This window comes from Dipodomys merriami, unplaced genomic scaffold, assembly GCF_024711535.1.
Source record: "Dipodomys merriami isolate MVZ:Mamm:240054 unplaced genomic scaffold, mDipMer1.0.p SCAF_15, whole genome shotgun sequence".
NCBI classification, from domain to species: Eukaryota; Metazoa; Chordata; class Mammalia; order Rodentia; family Heteromyidae; genus Dipodomys; species Dipodomys merriami.
The window spans coordinates 10,174,848-10,191,998 of NW_027202826.1; the positions used below are offsets into that span (position 1 = coordinate 10,174,848).

General features: G+C 48.3%; 2 protein-coding genes across 6 annotated transcripts in view; one reads left to right on the forward strand and one right to left on the reverse strand.

The window, feature by feature from the left end:
• Fhip1a (FHF complex subunit HOOK interacting protein 1A) overlaps nucleotides 1-16,119 on the forward strand; it is a 195,819-nt gene extending 179,700 nt beyond the window's left edge. For all 4 annotated transcript variants that reach the window (XM_070022201.1, XM_070022202.1, XM_070022200.1 and 1 more), the window contains 3 exons: nucleotides 3,660-3,838; nucleotides 4,122-4,260; nucleotides 9,208-16,119. In XM_070022201.1, the coding sequence (XP_069878302.1) occupies nucleotides 3,660-3,838; nucleotides 4,122-4,260; nucleotides 9,208-9,461 (572 nt within the window). In that variant the 3' untranslated portion in view covers nucleotides 9,462-16,119. The remainder of the gene's footprint in view (nucleotides 1-3,659; nucleotides 3,839-4,121; nucleotides 4,261-9,207) is intronic.
• Gatb (glutamyl-tRNA amidotransferase subunit B) overlaps nucleotides 16,104-17,151 on the reverse strand; it is a 69,967-nt gene continuing 68,919 nt past the window's right edge. For both annotated transcript variants that reach the window (XM_070022204.1, XM_070022205.1), the window contains exon 13: nucleotides 16,104-16,870. In XM_070022204.1, coding sequence (XP_069878305.1) covers nucleotides 16,745-16,870 — 126 coding nt within the window. In that variant the 3' untranslated portion in view covers nucleotides 16,104-16,744. The remainder of the gene's footprint in view (nucleotides 16,871-17,151) is intronic.

Sequence of the window (17,151 nt, forward strand, 5' to 3'; positions counted from 1 at the left end):
CATAGCATCAGGAAACATTTCCTCCTTCCATGGAGCTTTGTAGCTTCCAAACTTTCTGAGTATGTTCAGAACCATTAACTTCCAGGGAATTGGGATATCTGCTAAAACGAATTTCCTAATTTATCCAGTGTTATTTGTTCATGTATTGAGCGATTGTTAACTGATCCCATAATGTCTGGTAGGTTCTGTATTCAGGAACTAAAGATGCATTGTGCAAAGAAATCAGAGTCTTTCATGGGAGACACCAGCAAAGGACTCTTAGTGAGATCTGCACATCTGTCATGTGTTAAGTCAGTGTGAAGGGAGCTCTTGGAAAGAGGAGTGAGAGCCTCCCAGAGCCGGGCACTGACAGCGGAAACGAGGCAGAGCAGGGGCTCAGTAGGACAGCGTCTGGACCACATAGGGCAGGAGGCTAGGAGAGGAGCCAAAGCCTGGCTAATGTCAGCTTGTAGGGGGCCCTTTGGGCCAAGCTGAAGAATGAGCTTCTGCCCTGAAGAGACCCTAGAAGTATTAAAGTTGAGCAGGCATGAAAGATCAGCATTTGTGGTAGCATGGAAAGCAGAGAACAAGGGGAGATTTGTGTCACTGTATTTGAATTTAGATGCACCACTGCTTGGGCTTGGCAGTGGTGCTTCTTAAATAATTTTCACATCCATATTTGCTTCTGTGCCAAGATGTGCATACAGGGACGTCCACTGCAGCAGTGTTTCTCATAGAAAAAGATCAGAAACAACCCAAGGTCCACTAGTGGGATACTGGCTTGCCTATGCAACACCTAACAATCAAACATCTTCTGATCCTGAGATCACTTAGACAGCTCTCTATGTGTTGGTATGAGAAACTCTCCAACACACATGCAGACCACAAGCACACACACACACACACGCACGCACGCACACACACACACACACACACACACACACACACACACACAGAGGAGGCAAGATAACATGCTGGTTTAAAGCACTGAAAATAAGATGGTCTGAATTGAAATTCTGACACCATTATTTACTAGCTATACACATTTAAAATTCTGCCTTATCTTTAAATGGGATAAATAGTAAACATACTTCCTAGGGTGGTTGTGGGTAGTACATGAAAAGTGCTTGGAATACTGGCTGTCACATGGGATGTACTTCATAAATATTTCGAATAATCACTCAGCTATTATTACACACATAAAACACTTTTGGAAGAATATAGTAGAATCTGCTAACAGATTTTTCCTCCTGGAGGGAGTGGCCTGTTTTCCATTTTGTATACAAAAACAAATGCACACACACAGAATTTTTTTTTAATCTCTATTAGAACAGAAAAATCAGTTTTTGAGTCTATATTGGACATGATGAGATGTTGACAAAGGAAGAGATTCCAGGGGAGAGTTGAGGCTCTGGCCCACATTTAAGTTACTTCCAAGTTGAGTTGCGCAACTGATAGCAGCCACATGCTTGGAGTTAGGAAATGTAGGAAGAAGGAGTAGAGTTGATCAAGGCAGGAGATGAGGACTCTTGAGGAGAGAAATGACAGGGAGTGATGGTAGAGGTGGGCCTTGGTCATTTTGAACGTTTGAACATTCTATGGGTAGTCTGTTAAAATACCCGAAATGGTCTCCTTATTCAAATGGAAGGATTTCAGTTCATGTTTCTCTGGCCCCATTTTCTTTGGGCGTATGGCAGTATATCAGCGGTTTATGTGTGACTGAGGAAGCTACTTACCTCATGGTAGCCAGGAAGCAAAGAGAGCCAGCGTCTAAATATCCCCAGACAAGGGATGCCTACAGTGACCTAACTGCCTCCCACTGGACTCCACCTTCTAACAATCTCCTGACCTCCCAGTAGTACCTCCATTGGAGACTTAAGTCTGCAACACACGAGCCTTTGGGGAACACTCAGGAGTCAATTATAGCAAGTAGGGAGTTTGTCTGCCATCCTCCATGCATACTTGTGGCTCTCCAAGCTGTCTTCTGATTTTCAGCTGCTTATCGGTTCCCTATAACTTCATTTTGCTAGGCAGTTTTTTTGTTCAATGCAATTAAAAATCATCTAACAATAAAGTAGGAACTGGAAAGGGCTTGTGATGGCAGTCTTCTGGACTTGAGCTAGTGCTGTGATTACTTACGTAACACACTGATGTCATTGTGATGCTCTCTTCTCACAATGTATGGGAAACAAGCTACTTCCTCCCTTTGTGACTCTTCCCACCCAAGTGTGCCCTCATCCTCAGATAGAGGCAGGGCTATGTCAGCTGCCCCATTAGCTCCTGGTTCGAGTACAGGGCTTGCTGTTCTTGTTTCTCACAGAGACCTGTTTCCATGGAGAGGCTTCATTCTCAGACCCTGTGAGGTCTCTGCATGAGGCATTCTGAAATGAAGTGGGCTTTTGTGAAGCCCGCGTTGATGGCGGTGAAGTGTTCAGAAGGCATGTCTGATGGTTGAGGGGTGTGTGCTTTTGCTATAAACATGCCAAGTGTCATGGCATCGTCAGTGCTCCCCTGGGAGGAATACAAATTCCCATCCATCTTGCTTAATGGAACATTTTTATGGTTAAAGAATTGAACATCTTCAAGTCATTTTATTATTGTCATATATATTTCTCTGCCTTCAGTGAACTCAAAAAATAAAGCATGTTAATTTTCTAGTGACCCACAGTTGGTGAGGCTTGTTTTTGTCAGTTTTTGCTTTGTGAACTGCTTTTTGTAGCCATATAGATTTCCTTTTCAAAGAACTCCATGATAGGAGAGACTCAGACTCGCCTCCCCTGCCTTCCCCAGCCCTCCCCCCCCCCCCAAAGAAAAATTGGTGTGCTTACTGAGTTGCCAGGGCCTCATTCACTCCTGTATCTTTTCCCCTTCTTTGTGTTTTTTGCCTGGTTCTACCTTTAGGCTGAATATTCAACCTAGTCCTTCCTCAGAGCTGGGATCATAGGCACATACCACCATACCTGGCTTATTGATTGTGATAAGAGTCTTGCTAATTTTTTTGTCTAGGCTGATTCCAAACCTTGATTCTCCCTATCTCCGCCAGGATTATAGGCATGAGCTACTGCACTGGCCACACAAAAATTTCTTACCAAGACTTTCAATGGCCTTTCAGATGCTTGCAAAATGTCATGAAATGAATGTTTTGAGCACTGGCATCTGAAAGAGAGTACTTTTTAAGCCAGGCACTGATTGTTCATGCCTATAATCCCAGTTACTCAGGAGGCTGAGGTATTGAGGATCGAGGTTTGAAGCCAGCCTGGACATGAAAGTCTGTGAGATTATTACCTCTAATTAACCATCAAAAGTCTGGAAGTGACACTGTGGCTGAAGTGGTAGAGTGCTAGCCTTGAGAAATAAAGCTCAGGGACAGTGCCCAGACCCCTAAGTTCAAGCACCAGGACTAGCACCAAAAATATATGTATATATATATTCTAACTAAATAAAAGTATTTGTCATTCAAGTTTTTAACCCTGGTGAGACAATTTTCAAAGGAATAAAACCACTTGTGGAGTCAAAATATTTGTCTCCATGTATATTTTCCTACCTCCTGTTTCTCTTTGTGGCAATACTTTGTCTTCTGTTAGATCTTAAAGCAGGAGAAACAGGATACATGCCTGTGTGGTTTGGGGGTCATGGCCCCCTGCGCCCAGCCAGCCCTGTAGCTTCTGCTCTCTCCACAGGCCCGTTTATCAGCGTGGTCCTGTCCAAGCTGGAGAGCATGCTGGAGAACTCCCTGCATGTGAACTTGCTGCTGATCGGGATCATCACGCAGCTCGCCAGCTACCCCCAGCCTCTCCTGCGCTCCTTCCTGCTCAACACCAACATGGTCTTCCAGCCCAGTGTCCGCTCGCTCTACCAGGTACCCACCCGCCGACCACAGACCCGTTCAGCTCCTGATTCAGAGTCCTTCCTCCTCTCATGACTCTGTCATTTTCCAGAAATCCCAGTGTCCTAACTAATGTGCTTTCCTACCCAGTTCCTAGTAAGCTGGCTTATTCTAGACAAAGTCTCCATTTAGGATACTTTAAGATATACCCAGACAGTTTAAAGTGAGCAAACACCTAATGTTGTAATAGTCGAGGTGCATTGGTAACACAGTGGACTTCTGGTGTGAGGCATTAATATGGAAGTTTCTTTGACAGGTTCTTGCATCCGTGAAAAACAAGATCGAGCAGTTTGCATCTGTGGAGAGAGACTTCCCAGGCCTCCTCCTCCAAGCCCAGCAGTACCTGCTCTTCCGGGTCGACATGTCTGATATGACCCCTGAGGCACTAACCAAAGGTCAGCTCACGTTCTCACGCTCTTCCCCTCGTTCTTGCCACCCTCACCCTGCAGACTGACTCGCCACCCTCACCCTGCAGACTGACGGGCTGCATCAGTACCTGCATCCAGGAAGTACCTAGACACACTTGCATTCTACCTTGCAGAGAGGAGGCTTCTGGCAGTGTTCAGATCTAAAGGCCATACCTTGCCTGTGCCCTAGAAGAGAGTCTGATGGGCTGTTTATTTGTTTGTTTGTTTTTTTCGTGGCTGAGAGTGGTTCACAGAAGGAGCTGGAGTGGGGGTTGTCAGGTAAGGGTTGGTAAAGGGATTGTGCACGGCTCTTAGGGGTCTGGGAGTAGCATTGTGTATATTCCCTGGGCCAGTCTTTGGTCAGCTCTGCCTTTGACTCTACTGTCTTTATATTTTCAGAGGCTTTTGAGGCAAACAAGTAAAGGTGCTAATGACGTGGGCAGTGAAACACATCCATTAGGGCTAGGAAAAGCAAACTATGCTCAGCCTAAGATACTTGACAATGCCTTTGGATCTACTGTAGAGCAGGGGGTGTGCCGGGCCCTGGTGGGGTGGGAGGGGGTTCGTGGGGCAGTGCTGAGGAGAGCTGAGATTGCTCGAGGGCCAGCCAGGCCTGGGAACGGCACTGCTTTGCTGCTGCGTTTCATCTCTGGGTGGAAAACTTAAATAACTTGAAACCTGGTGACGTGGGTATTGGGGAGCACGTTGCAGCAACTTTGTCTCATCCGCCCCTTGCCATGTGCCACCCAGAGGCAAGTGGTCAGAAACCGGATGGGGGTGAGAGACAGAAGCAATTTTTCAATCTCGGTAGGAAGCCCCAGAGTGGCCTTTGAGTCCTGCCTTGCTGTAGTCATTTGATCTCGGGAACTTTGCTTCACTGAGCCCTCAGGCTCTCAACTTTGTTTTGGTTTTGAGCTGGGGATAGAATTGAGGGCTTCCCTGCACGGCCCGTAGGCCCTGTTCGTCTCCCCTCGGTCACCAGGACCATCGGGCTGTGAGCTGCGTGACTCGTGGACAGGGAGCTGGGCTGTGCCTGTGCTGTGAGACGGTCGGCACTTACCCTGTGTGTGTAACAAACACTGCTGGAGGCCAGGGCTTCACACACAGCCGCTTATGCTTGTGGAAGTACGTGTGTGGCTATGAGGCTGTGCGTGGCCCCACACCTGGTCCAGCTCCCTGGATTTTACTTGGATTCACACCTGTGTGTGCTGAGGTTTAGGATGGCCTTGCACATCAGTGGCTGCAGTCTGGGGTGAGGTACGTGATTTGGGTGACACGGAGCAAGCTCTGGGTGACACTCAGCTCTGGGTGTCCAGAGTAGAGAACAAGTTCATGGAAAATAAAACCTCTCCAATCTCGGGTTCATAGTTCACACGAGGTCAGCCCTGGGGGCCAGCCTGGATTCAGGAATAGCACAGACCTTCCTCTTGATGGGAAGAGCTGAAAAGAACTGTGGTCCTTCTTGCAATCCCTGGGACAGAAAGTAGCTTCGGGCTCCTACGTTGTGCACTTGGGCCCAGCTCCATCTTCATTTGGGTTTTTCAGTTTGCAAGGTACTTTCCGAGGCAGTCCACTTTTATTGCCAAACAGCAGTGGGAAATGGGAAAGAAAAGTACCACCAGCCCCTGGTCATGCAGGAAGCCAGAGCAAGGCCAGGCAGTCAGCCAGGGTGCCATGCAGCACAGGACACCACCGAACTTCACAAGCTCGTTTGGGGTGGGGTGCTCGCCAAACACCCCTGCGCTCATGCTGGTTCCACTGAATGGTGTTTGTGGTTCTTAACAAACAGAATCCCTGGGCTGGGAAGGTGGCTCAGTGGTAGAGCGCTTGCCTTGCATGCCTGAGGCTCTGGGTTCAATTCCTCAGCACCACATAAGCAAAAAGGAAAAAAAGCCGGAAGTGGTGCTGTGGCTCAAGTGGTAGAGCGCTAGCCTTGAGCTGAAGAGCTGAGGGACAGCGCCCAGGCCCAGATTTCAGGCCCCACGACTGGACCCCCCCCCCCCCAAAAAAAAATATCATGAACAAACAGAATCCCCATGTAAGGTCATCCAATCAATCCGCTGGGATGGATGCCTTTTAAGGCCTAGGACACTCAACAAGACTTTGAGACTCATCAGAAACTTCTTTTGTGGTAGAAATCTGAGTTCATCTGAGTTCTTCAGATGAATTTCCAACTGCGTCCAGGTTAGTAAAATGACACTCTCCTTCATAGCGTTCGAAACCCTCAGCTCATGGAGATGGCTCCTGCCCCATGTGCAGGGCTGGCCTCTGAAGCGTGCTGTACGTGTGGTTGCCTGAGAGTGAGCAAGCCAGGGAGTCCTGTCCTCACCAAGGCACAGGGAGTCCTGTAAATGGCCCGTGTTTGGCCGTCCAGTGCCTGTGTGCTGTGCCCGTGGCCTGGCGCTGCCAGGAGAAGGATGTGTAACACATTTTTTCCCTCACTTCGGAGATCTTCTTAGCATCAGTTTTAAGCTCCTTCATTTGCACCTTTTTTGAAACAACTCCTGGCCCTGATGTTTGTTTCTAATTCCTCACCCCCTGCTTTCCCCTCGGGGGCTGGGCATGCTTGCGGACCTTTTTATGAGGTGCGTAAAACGCAGGCACCTGCGGCCAGAACTGCTCCATCACACAGGCCCTGGGCTGCCTTTGCCTTCTGGGGGCCCGGGTGAAAAATGAGCTCCTCAGCGATGCTCCAACTGCAGGAGGAGACCACTGCTCAGAGCAGGGAGCTCTCCCGCCGCTGGTGCTGCAGCGCCATTCCTGGGGCGCAGTTTCTGAGCTTCAGTCTGCAGCTTGTCTCTTCCCCGTGAAGATCCTTTGGAAAGTGACTGTCCTTTCCCTGTGTTTAGTCACCACGAGTCCTTAATGGATCCCTAATTCCACAAGGATCCCTGATCTACAATGAGCAAAACAGATCTAATGTGGTAACTGTTGCCAGGTGTGGACAGCAAGAGCACAGGGGTGCGTGGTGACACTGAGGCCAGCACCCTGCTGCCGGCAGAGCTCCTGGAGCATCTTCCATCTTGTCCTCACTCCTCGCCAACTCCCTGGCCTTCAGTACCAGAGTCTGAGTCTGTCTCAGATCAGGGTGAGAAGAAGAGCCTTAGCAGGGTTGCTTTTATTCAGTCAGACTACAGCTCCCTCCTCCCTTTTGAGGAGGGAAGAAAAGAAGGGAATTGGAGGCGGAAGGCGGAAGGCAAGCCAGCTGGGGAGGCTCAGGAGTAGGAAGGGCTGTTGGCCACTTCTGCACTCATTCATAGTCCAAGTGGGTGTGATCATCTGAACATAGGTGTGTTAGAGGCTGTGACAGGCACAACCACAGATGAGGGAAGGCTTGGTCTCAGAAGGGTCACTGAGGAAATGATAGGTAGACAGCAGTGCCCCGAAGAGTGGGCCTGGACTGGACAGTAAATGAGGCAGGAGCCAGAGCAGGAGTGACCTCCGCAAACGCCTTGTGAAGTCGGGGGCTGCGCCGCCGATGCACATGTAATGGTCCACCCCTCTCCCACAGTCCCTGCACACTCAACACCAGAGAGGGAAATCCCTGGTCTGACATGACCCAGCCAGTCCCCGAGGTGGGTCTGCTCTCCACCTCAGCACCAGTGCCTCTGAACGAGGCAAGTCAGGTGGGAGGCCACGTGGCGCACAGTGCAGGTTCTGGTCTGGGGTGCTGCCCGCCGGTGTGCAGGCCGCCTTCTTCCCCAGCCTTGCCAGCCCTTCGGAGAGCGGCAGTGCCGAGGGCCAGCCTGGGGCCGGCGGAGGAGATCTCCAAGGCCAGCTGCGGACCCCAGAGACATCAACACTTCTGTCCTCACGTGTCGCGCATGGCGGGCGTCTGCTGAAAGGCGCTGGGAGATTATAACAGCTTTTCCAGCACTCCACAGCCACAGGCTCCGATGAGCTTAATCCACAGGATATTTAAAGCAGCAAAGTGGAAAAAAATTTTAACACTAAAGACTATAGTAGTGAGATGTTGAAAGTACTATAAATGTCAAGAATTTTTAGTACTGTAGTTAAGCAACACTTTGAGATGAGTGTTGAAAATGGGGCTGACATCTAAAAAAGAAGCCAAAATAATGAATTGCTTGGATACAGTGATTTAGAAGGAGTAATGCGACTTGTTTGGGTAGGGGCAGAAGAAGGCATAAATAATTCCTTCAAATATATAAGGGCTAGAGATGCTCAGGAATGAAAGAGTCAGGGAAGTTGCACCATTTTAATTACTAAGACTGATTTGATATAAAAATGCAGATCACATCATGAATATGTTAGAGCTTGGTCTCATATAGTCTTAGATCTATGCTGTTGAAACTGAGATGGAAATGTCTGGAAACCTTCCATAGATGTCAACTTCCAAGCCATTTCTCACTCCTTCATCCCACTGACAGGAAATTCTTAGTCGGATTTTTTCCCCCAGAACATCTTTTTCCTTAATTCTAATCAAATCTTCCACTCTCCTTTCAGATTGCAGGGTTGAGCTCCCAACCAGGAGACTGGGGAAAGCGGGAAATCCTTGCGGCCAGAGCAGTAGCTGTGCTTTGTGTAGGATTCAGGTGCTCAAGCTGCACCAGGATGACCTGGCCCCTGGCCAAGATAAGCACTGCGTAGGAGATGCATGTGAACACGCTGCAAGCTGAGATGGCTTTTTCAGCTCTTCTCTGTCCCTGTATACTGGGCATGGAAGGTTTTTTATATCTGTGTGAGGTTCCTGGTACACAAGATTGGATATGAGCTTCCTATCACACACTAAGGTCACACGTCATCTGCAGCTAAGCGTGTGTGTCACACGGAGTACTTGAGTGTTCTTGAGGATTTAGCCCGCTGAGGAAAGGTGCCCTGAACTAGACCCCTTCGTACTCCGCCTGGCCTGCAGATCCACACGGTTAAGAGGGAGGGTGAGATCAGCTTCCGTGACAGTCTTCTTTTTGGTTGCAGATCCCATTCAGGAAGCTTCTAGGACAGGAGGTGGCAAGAACCTTTTGGATGGCCCCCCAAGAGTGCTTCAGCCCTTCCTGGCCAATAGAACCAAGGTGGCCTGTGCTCTCCCAAACCTGCCCTTGCCGGTGAGGAACACCATGCTGGCGGCTGCCCTCTTCCCAGAGTTCCTGAAGGAGCTGGCGGCCTTGGCCCAGGAGCACTCCGTCCTGTGCTACAAGATCCTGGGAGACTTTGAGGACTCCTGTTGTTAGCTTTTTATATTATTCACAGTGACTTTTGTTTTTTAAGGTTATAGCATCTTGACTGAATGTTAAATGCAAAGCTGCTTGTGGAAACGTTCTACTTTGATATTTCCTGACAATACTTGATGTGTGGGAAGGGGCTTTTCTGGGTGTCCCCTCCCTAGCTGGGCTTCCCACCTGATGTTGAATAGAATGTAAGTCTCAGAAGCCGGTCGCTCCTTGGCAGGTGGCTCTGCTCAGATTTTCCTCCTCGCGGGTTTGGTTGCTGCTCTTCTGTCACTGCGAGTCACTCCTCTCGCAGCTCAGATGGCACCAAGCAAATCCTGGGCTTTGGGGACGTCTGGACAGGCCTGGGGCGGAAGGCTGGCTCACTGGCAGCAGCGCCTCTGCTCAGGTGCTTCCAGTCTGCTTGTCAGCCGCCCGCCTCCGGGAGGACGGTGAAGGTGAGGCTCTTGCTGCCTCCACTCACGTGCACCTGTCCCTTTCAGTTCTACTTCCAGGACTTGAATTCTCTTAACATGCATTGCCTTATGGTGTGGGAAAAGCCCCCAGCTTTCTGCCTGGGAAGTTATGTGCATTTGGAGAGAATCTGGAATTCAGGGAATTATTTCTTGTTCCGTGAGAGCTTTCTTTAATCACTGTAAGACTACCTAAACATTGAAGATAGCCTTATTTTAGTAAGATTTGCACAAAAAAATGAAGTGTACCTATGCAAACTGTTACTATGGTTCCTAGGAGTTTGATCAGATGAACAAAGCTTATGCAAAATCAGACACACCCATAAGCATATGGGTTCATATGCTTATGCAAAAAGACAGCCATGGTTATTTTTTTAAGTGTTTATGAAAACCAACTTGTGAAGCTATTTCATTGTGGGGTTCTGTGGGGGAGATCTGGAGTGGATAAAGGTAAGCCCAAAACACTGGTCATTATTTTAAAGTGTTTGCTTTGACTAATACATTGCACTTTATGGGGAAATGGGAACTGTGCAGTCCACTTTGGGAGCTGGGTTGTAAATGCAAAGCCGAGGGGCAAAGGGCTGTTGGCGACTCATTCCATCTGGACATGTCACTCTGGAGAAGCGAGCGTCATCGGAGGCCCTGCTGTGATGGATTAGTGCCTCTGGCTGCTTTGCTGCCTGCTGCAAGGGCCCGATTACTCTTGGAGCCACCACCACGCAAAACCACCACCATAATCGTAGATACTGAATTCCACCTTCCTCCATTTTGGGCCCATTTCTGTGGTGAGTAGCAAGTAGCAGGTGGGAGTCCCCTGTTTGGGTGGGAATTCAAAGCCTGGCTCCCTCTGTCCTTTGTAAGCCTTTCTACTCAATCTTAAGAATAGCGCTGGGTCTTCTGGTTGTGCTGGGTTTGTTGAAGTCAGGTCCCTGGTGCACAAGGACAGTGGAGGAAATACTATCTGAGGTTCTGCGGAGTGCAAGTGTTTCCCGGATCTTGAAGCAGCGTGCCTGGACAGCTGGAAAGCCAGTCCATGGGCAAAGACACGGGGGATCTGGGCTGGGCAGGGCAAGCTGTTTGGAGGACTTCAAGCTGTTAGCAGGACTTCATGGCCTAGGCAAGAAACACAGACACCTGTTCACGACACATTATTGATCTTGAAAATCGGTTTGGTGCAGCAGCCAGAACGTGTGCAGCCCATGCCCTGGCCCACACTTGGCTTCCTGGTAGCTCATTGCATCTGCACATCCCACACATCGTAAGAAAGAAGGCAGCTTCAGGCCGTGAAAGAGGAACAGGTGAAGATGCAAGTTAAGCTGTCATTATTACCTTCAAACTCCGATCTCCATGAGTATTCTTCTGAGTTTTGGATTGTCTTGTTAACTAGTTACAAAATGGTGAAACCCTATCTGTAAATGGTATTTCTTACTTTTCTGCTTTGATTTTCAGTCATCTCCATTATTTGGCGATGGTGTTGATTCTTCTAGTCTTATTTTCTTCTCCTGTGGTTCTAGGTATCAAACCCAGGGCCTTTTGCATGCTAGGCAAGTGCTCTACTGCCAAACTCAACTTCCAGCTCACATAATTTCTGTACTGTGGTGCACCGGGCTGGTCCCTTTGGGCAACATGTTTGTTAGGGAGGAGATGGACTTTGTGCTTCTTATTTTTCCAATAGGACTGAAGTAGACTTATTTTAAAGGGGGACAGAGATGACTGGAGGCTAGGGTAAGAGGCAGAAAAATCCCATTTTCTTTGGGTGAGTGTGGGTAACAAACACCATGGCTTTTCTCTAAATCCCTGTTTAGAACTAGAAACCCATTTGTGTCTCTGAGTCTTTGCGGTCGTCTCCAGAGGGCTTTGTCCAGGGTTTTGCAAAAGGAAGCCAGAAGACTGACCTGGCAATAAAAGAACATTGTATTTCCATGTAAAACCCGTGTGGTTGGCTTAAATAACCAGGAAAAGGTGATCTAGGGAATGCTATGGGCATGCCAAAAGAAAATGACAAAGACCTAGTTGTAAATAGGAGAGGAAAGGAAACCTGAAGGATTTGGAGGAGTGGATGTTGTTTTAGGCAGCTAGAAAGATGCCAGATGGCAGGGTTCCTTAGCAGGAGAACATCATGGTGATGAATAGAAAACTCCAGACCCAAAGTAAATAGGCAAAGCCCTTCAAGGTGTCTTCTTTGTAATGAGGTTTTGGGGAAAAAATATGTTTTTAAAAAGATTTGACATGCTTAAAATGTGGTCCTCTGCACCGAGCTGGGCCCCCAGCAGCTGCCAAGCCTACTACCAGAGCCAAAGTGGGCCAAGTCCATGGTGCAGCCCCCAGGCTGGTGTCACGACGTCCCTGAGGGCTCCTGAACACTGCCACATCAATCCCAGCTCATAACGCAGGGTCTGACCGAAAGGTCCCGGATGAGTGAATTTTATGGTTCGAAGTATGAGAGCACTGGAACATCGAACCCTGAGTTCTGCAAATGGTCCCGGAAATGTCTGCAACATTTTTTAAACAGCTGAGGTTCAGTCTTAACAATCTCAAAGCCATGAGTTGGAGATGTTGGGATGGCTGCTAAGAGATGCGATTTTCTTTCTCATTAGCTACATCCCATCCCTGGCATGTACAGAGCCATTGTATGCTTTGCCTTCTTTGGTTTAGCATCACAGGAGGAAATACTTTGACATGCTTGGGTTGGAGTTGTTTTCCCTGTCCTGTCAGGAGGTTCATGAGGTACTTCCCATCCCTCTGCAGTGGCCTTCACTTAGCAGGTGACTTTCATTTACGTCAGATCTAGTAGTTAATTTCCAGTCCATTAAGACATCATGGCGCCAGGGCGTGTTCAGGACAGTGTCCTCTTAGGAATGGACTCTAGACAGGGCATATAAACAGCTGGGGTGCCATCTAATTGGGGCAGCCAGCCATCCTCATGCTTGGAAGTTGTTTGCGATGTCTGAATCGCTTTGGCTGAGTGGTCATGTGGGTTGATTTCCAGCTCCTCTAAGGCTGTGGCTGAGCAGTATATTCTGGATTTGTGTGTCCAGGTGGCTTTCAGAAACGCTGCATGACCAGCAGGGATGGCCAGCATGGCTTGGGTGTGAGATGAAGTATCTTTCTATGCTCCAATTCTCAGCTATGGGTAGTTCAGTTTAATTGCTAATTGCAAGCTGTGTTTACCGAAATGGTGGGTCCTGCTTGCTATTTTTATGAAACACTTTCCTTCAGCACGGCTATTATTGGAGGCACTACTTCAAGCCGCCGGCCCGGCCAGTGTAAAGGAGTGTTTGCTGCAAACCTCAGGCAGCTCTGGAGAGGCGGCAGCCTTCTGGCAGCTGAGCCACATCGGTTTCAAGTCCTCGGGAAGAGAACGTAGCCCCTCTGGCTTCAGCCGTCAGTCTGTGAATCGAACAGCAGCTTAAAACAACACGTCAAACCAGTTCATTCTCCATCCATGTCTTGTCACTGAGAAACTACTTGAAAGAGAGTGGAGTTTGACTTTTTGTTTTGAACCATTATAGAAAAAGCTCTTAGAATGTCTTTTCGGATAATTTTGCCTCTGTAAATCCTCTCCACATTCAGGCATTTAGTAGGCCATTACTTGTTTTGGAGGACAGATTATCCAGGCAGCTCATTAACTGGATAAACAGGGCTTTAGCAAAAGATTTCCATGCGGCACTTGAGGGAAGGAGGGCTCAGGGTGCGCGCGGGAGCCCTGTAAGATCTGCCCTGAGTGCCCTCGAGTTGGTGTGTTCGCTGGTCAAGTCACAGTGATTTTTTTTTTGCTCCTGTCTTTTGAGATGTGGGTCAGCCTAATTCACTGTTGCCCACTCGGGCGACATGCCTAGAACTACATTTGGTACGCATCTCAGCGTTTCCTGGTGGGTGCTCTGATTTGCTGCATTGCTTCGGAAGCAGACCAGGGTGGTAGAGGCTCTAAGGCCAGATGATCAATTCCATGGAGAGGAGGCTGCAGCACTCTGTTGCTTGCTATGTCAAGTAACTTATTTTTCTGGGTCAAGTCTACAATAAGTAGGCCCTACTTGCCTGTACTATTTTCATGGAGGGAATCTGGTGCTGATCTCTCCTGGATGATTTCCCCCAGCCTTCTAAGGAGGCAATGAACATGCTTCCCACCCCCACCCAGGGCAGCCGTGGTAACAGCGGTCTGTCTGCAGAGGGATGGGTCTACAGCTGTGAGGGAACCTGGCAGCTGTGTCCACACCTGGCGATGGGTAAATGACATAGCTTTCAGAAAAGAGTTGGTGGTTCTTCCCTCGGTACTGACTCTCTAGAGTTCTGGAAGTGAGGCAGCTAAGTCAATTGAAAACATCACACAGATCAAAGCTGAAACCTTTGAAAACTGGGAGGCCTTGTTCCTTTTTTAAAAAGGAGGTCGGATGTAGCAGGAACTCGTCTAAAACCTCAATACCCTGGTGTAGTACTGGTGTTTTTTTTCTACCTGTAGATCTTGAGAGAGGGACAGAAGTTCGCTTTCAGAGATGAGCTGGGACAGAGGCAAACACTGCTTCCTAGGCCCAAATGACCTCGAATTTTAAGTCCTAGTAGATGCCAACATGTTACAAAAAAAACTCCCACAAAAAGCTACACATGAATTCATGTCCTTTAGAATACTATTCCTGCTGAATACACTTGCCAGTAGCTGCTGAGTCCTAGGGCCCATGCATTTACCTCCCCACCAGACCCACAAATGACAGGGCCTGACCAGGTAGAGCTGGTTCCAGCTGGCCTGGGTGAAAGTCAGTTCTCCAGGCCATTCTCTTCCCAGTGAGTTCCTGGGCACGGTACACCCCGCCTACAGGTGTGTGGAATCCGGTGACAGATGGCAGTGGCCTTGGCGGTGGCACCAACTCATACATCTTAATGAGATTTCCTCTAAATGAGACTCGATTCATACTCATGTGAGAATGCGACAGTGCATTTCACGGCCGCCTGTACCTGCAGAACCATACTGAGTGAGTGTCTCAAGGTGTCACATAAACTTCCCTTTTGAGAACTGATCTTTAAATCCCCCCACCCACCCCGGTTTTCAGGATTTCAAAAGTTGACATCGAAGAGACTTGCCAAAATTAGACTAGAATGAGCCTTGCCAAGACCCAGGGTTTTAATGGTGGCATTTTCCTTAGAATCCTCAGTCCATACATTGTTGACAAAATAGTTTTAGTTGCCTATCTCTGGCTGTATCCAATTTAGCTAGGCCCTGGATTTGAAACCATTTGGATAGATCCTTCAGTGTTTTCTGGAAGGCCTGATGACCAAGAAGCTCGAATTTTTGGTGAAAAGGGAGTTTATGAAACTGAACAGTAAGATTTCTTACAAAGGAAAGGTCCTGCCAGATTGGAATGTCAAAGCAGCGTTGTGCGCTTGTTAACCAGAGACTCTCGGAGTGAGAGGGACTCGCCTTTTTCCACTTGTCTGGGTGGTAATTTTCAGTACTGAACAAAATGTGGGACACATGGGGCTCCCGGGTGAGGCGACAGTCTCTCAGTTCTAAACTATTTTTTAAAAATTACTCAAGTATCATCATCTCCTGCTGGAATAAGCCACAGCTGGCTTCCTCTCTCTCTCTCCCCTTCACGGGGCGGATAGGACGGGCACTTACCTCCTCGTCTCCGCCTGAGGGCAGTCCTGCCAACTTGTGGAAGTGTGCGCCCACGTTCCTCCCCCCTCAGTGGCACAAGGATCCCAACAAACGTTCTCTGCTGTTAGCAGCCAAAGAACTTGGTATAAAATCTGAGCCTTCCAAGGATGCTGTTCCTTTGTTCATGTCACAGTTGGACAAATACTTAACGAAACAAAAACCAACCCAGCTTCTGTAAAGCTGGTCCTCGGAACAGTGTCCACGCACCACGCAAGCCGGCAGGGAAGCGCGTCTTGGGAATCTAGCCTTCCTCACAACACTGTGGGCTGCACCTCAATTTCTGAGGTGAAGATTTGGACTTACTAGGTTATAATCTTATTCTTTGCAGGCAAAACAGATCATTTTCAAGTTACATTTATTTTATCTTCTTTTTTTTGGCCTAAGGGTTGGGGGGGAGGATTGTTAACTATACAATCTTTGAAGTCTAAGTGCATTTTTATCTGATATTTCAATATATATTTTATTCATTAAATTTACCTGAAAACTTGTATTGTCTTTTGAATCCATTTCTTGATAGTATATATTTTATTCATTAAATTTATTTGAAAATGTGAAATGCCTTTTGAATTCATTTCTCAGACCTAGGCCTTCAGGAGCCTTAGGGAGTTGGTTGGATAGTATCACTGATACTATCTTGTCATGTGTGACTCCTCCGAACAGTACTACCTTCCCCCTCCCTCCCCCTCCTCTCCAGACCTCCCAGAACAATGTATTTGTACCGCACCAATGTAGTTGCTGTGTTTTCATCTTCATTAACCTATTTTACATCTAAATATGCTACATCTAAATTACTGCCTCCCGATCACCGTTCATGCCCAGCTATGGAACCATGCCTGGCCTTAAGAAACTCCCAAGTATTTTTAGAAGGAATTGCGTGATAATTTTTCTCAGAATGCTCATTACACATTTCAAGTTACTCCACAGCAGAGCACAGTGTTTCCCAAAACAATGACAAGCGTCATAGAAGCATTTTACTGTCCAAGCCGCAGGCGGTGCGGCTGCGGGTCTCCTGTGCAGACTTCTCCCAAGGCACAGACGGGGTCTGTGAGGATGGAGACTCATCGGGCTCCTGGGGTGTCACCCTCAGAAGGGTGGCTTGGCCAGAGGCGGTGACTCCGCCGCTGCAGCACATGGCCGTCTGCGGTGGCTCCTGTCGCAGGTCTCCGCTGAGTCCCCACAGCTCACGGTGACAGCTTCTCCACTATTTTCTTTATCACAGTTGGATCAGCCCGATTTAAGGTTGCTTTCCGGACCAAGCCGATCAGCTTGTTTATAGCTCTGGGGTTTCCCTTCTTCATGTCCATTACCTTTAAAAAGAAATTAGGAGGAGAAAATAAAGAGCCTTATACTTCAAAACCCTCAGTGCAAATGAATTTACTGCAAACTCCATTCAGCTTCTTTCCCCCTTAACACAAGATACGAACAAGGGAGAGGGCGGTCACTTGTAAAGAGCGTCCAGGCTGAGTGCCATAGGAGGATGCGACCCTGAGCGCCCACGGCGGAGCTGCCCTGGGGACCACGATGTTGCCTCCGGGTGTCCCTGTGCCACAAGGTCTGATGTAGCACAGTCCTTCCAAGCAGAGAGGAC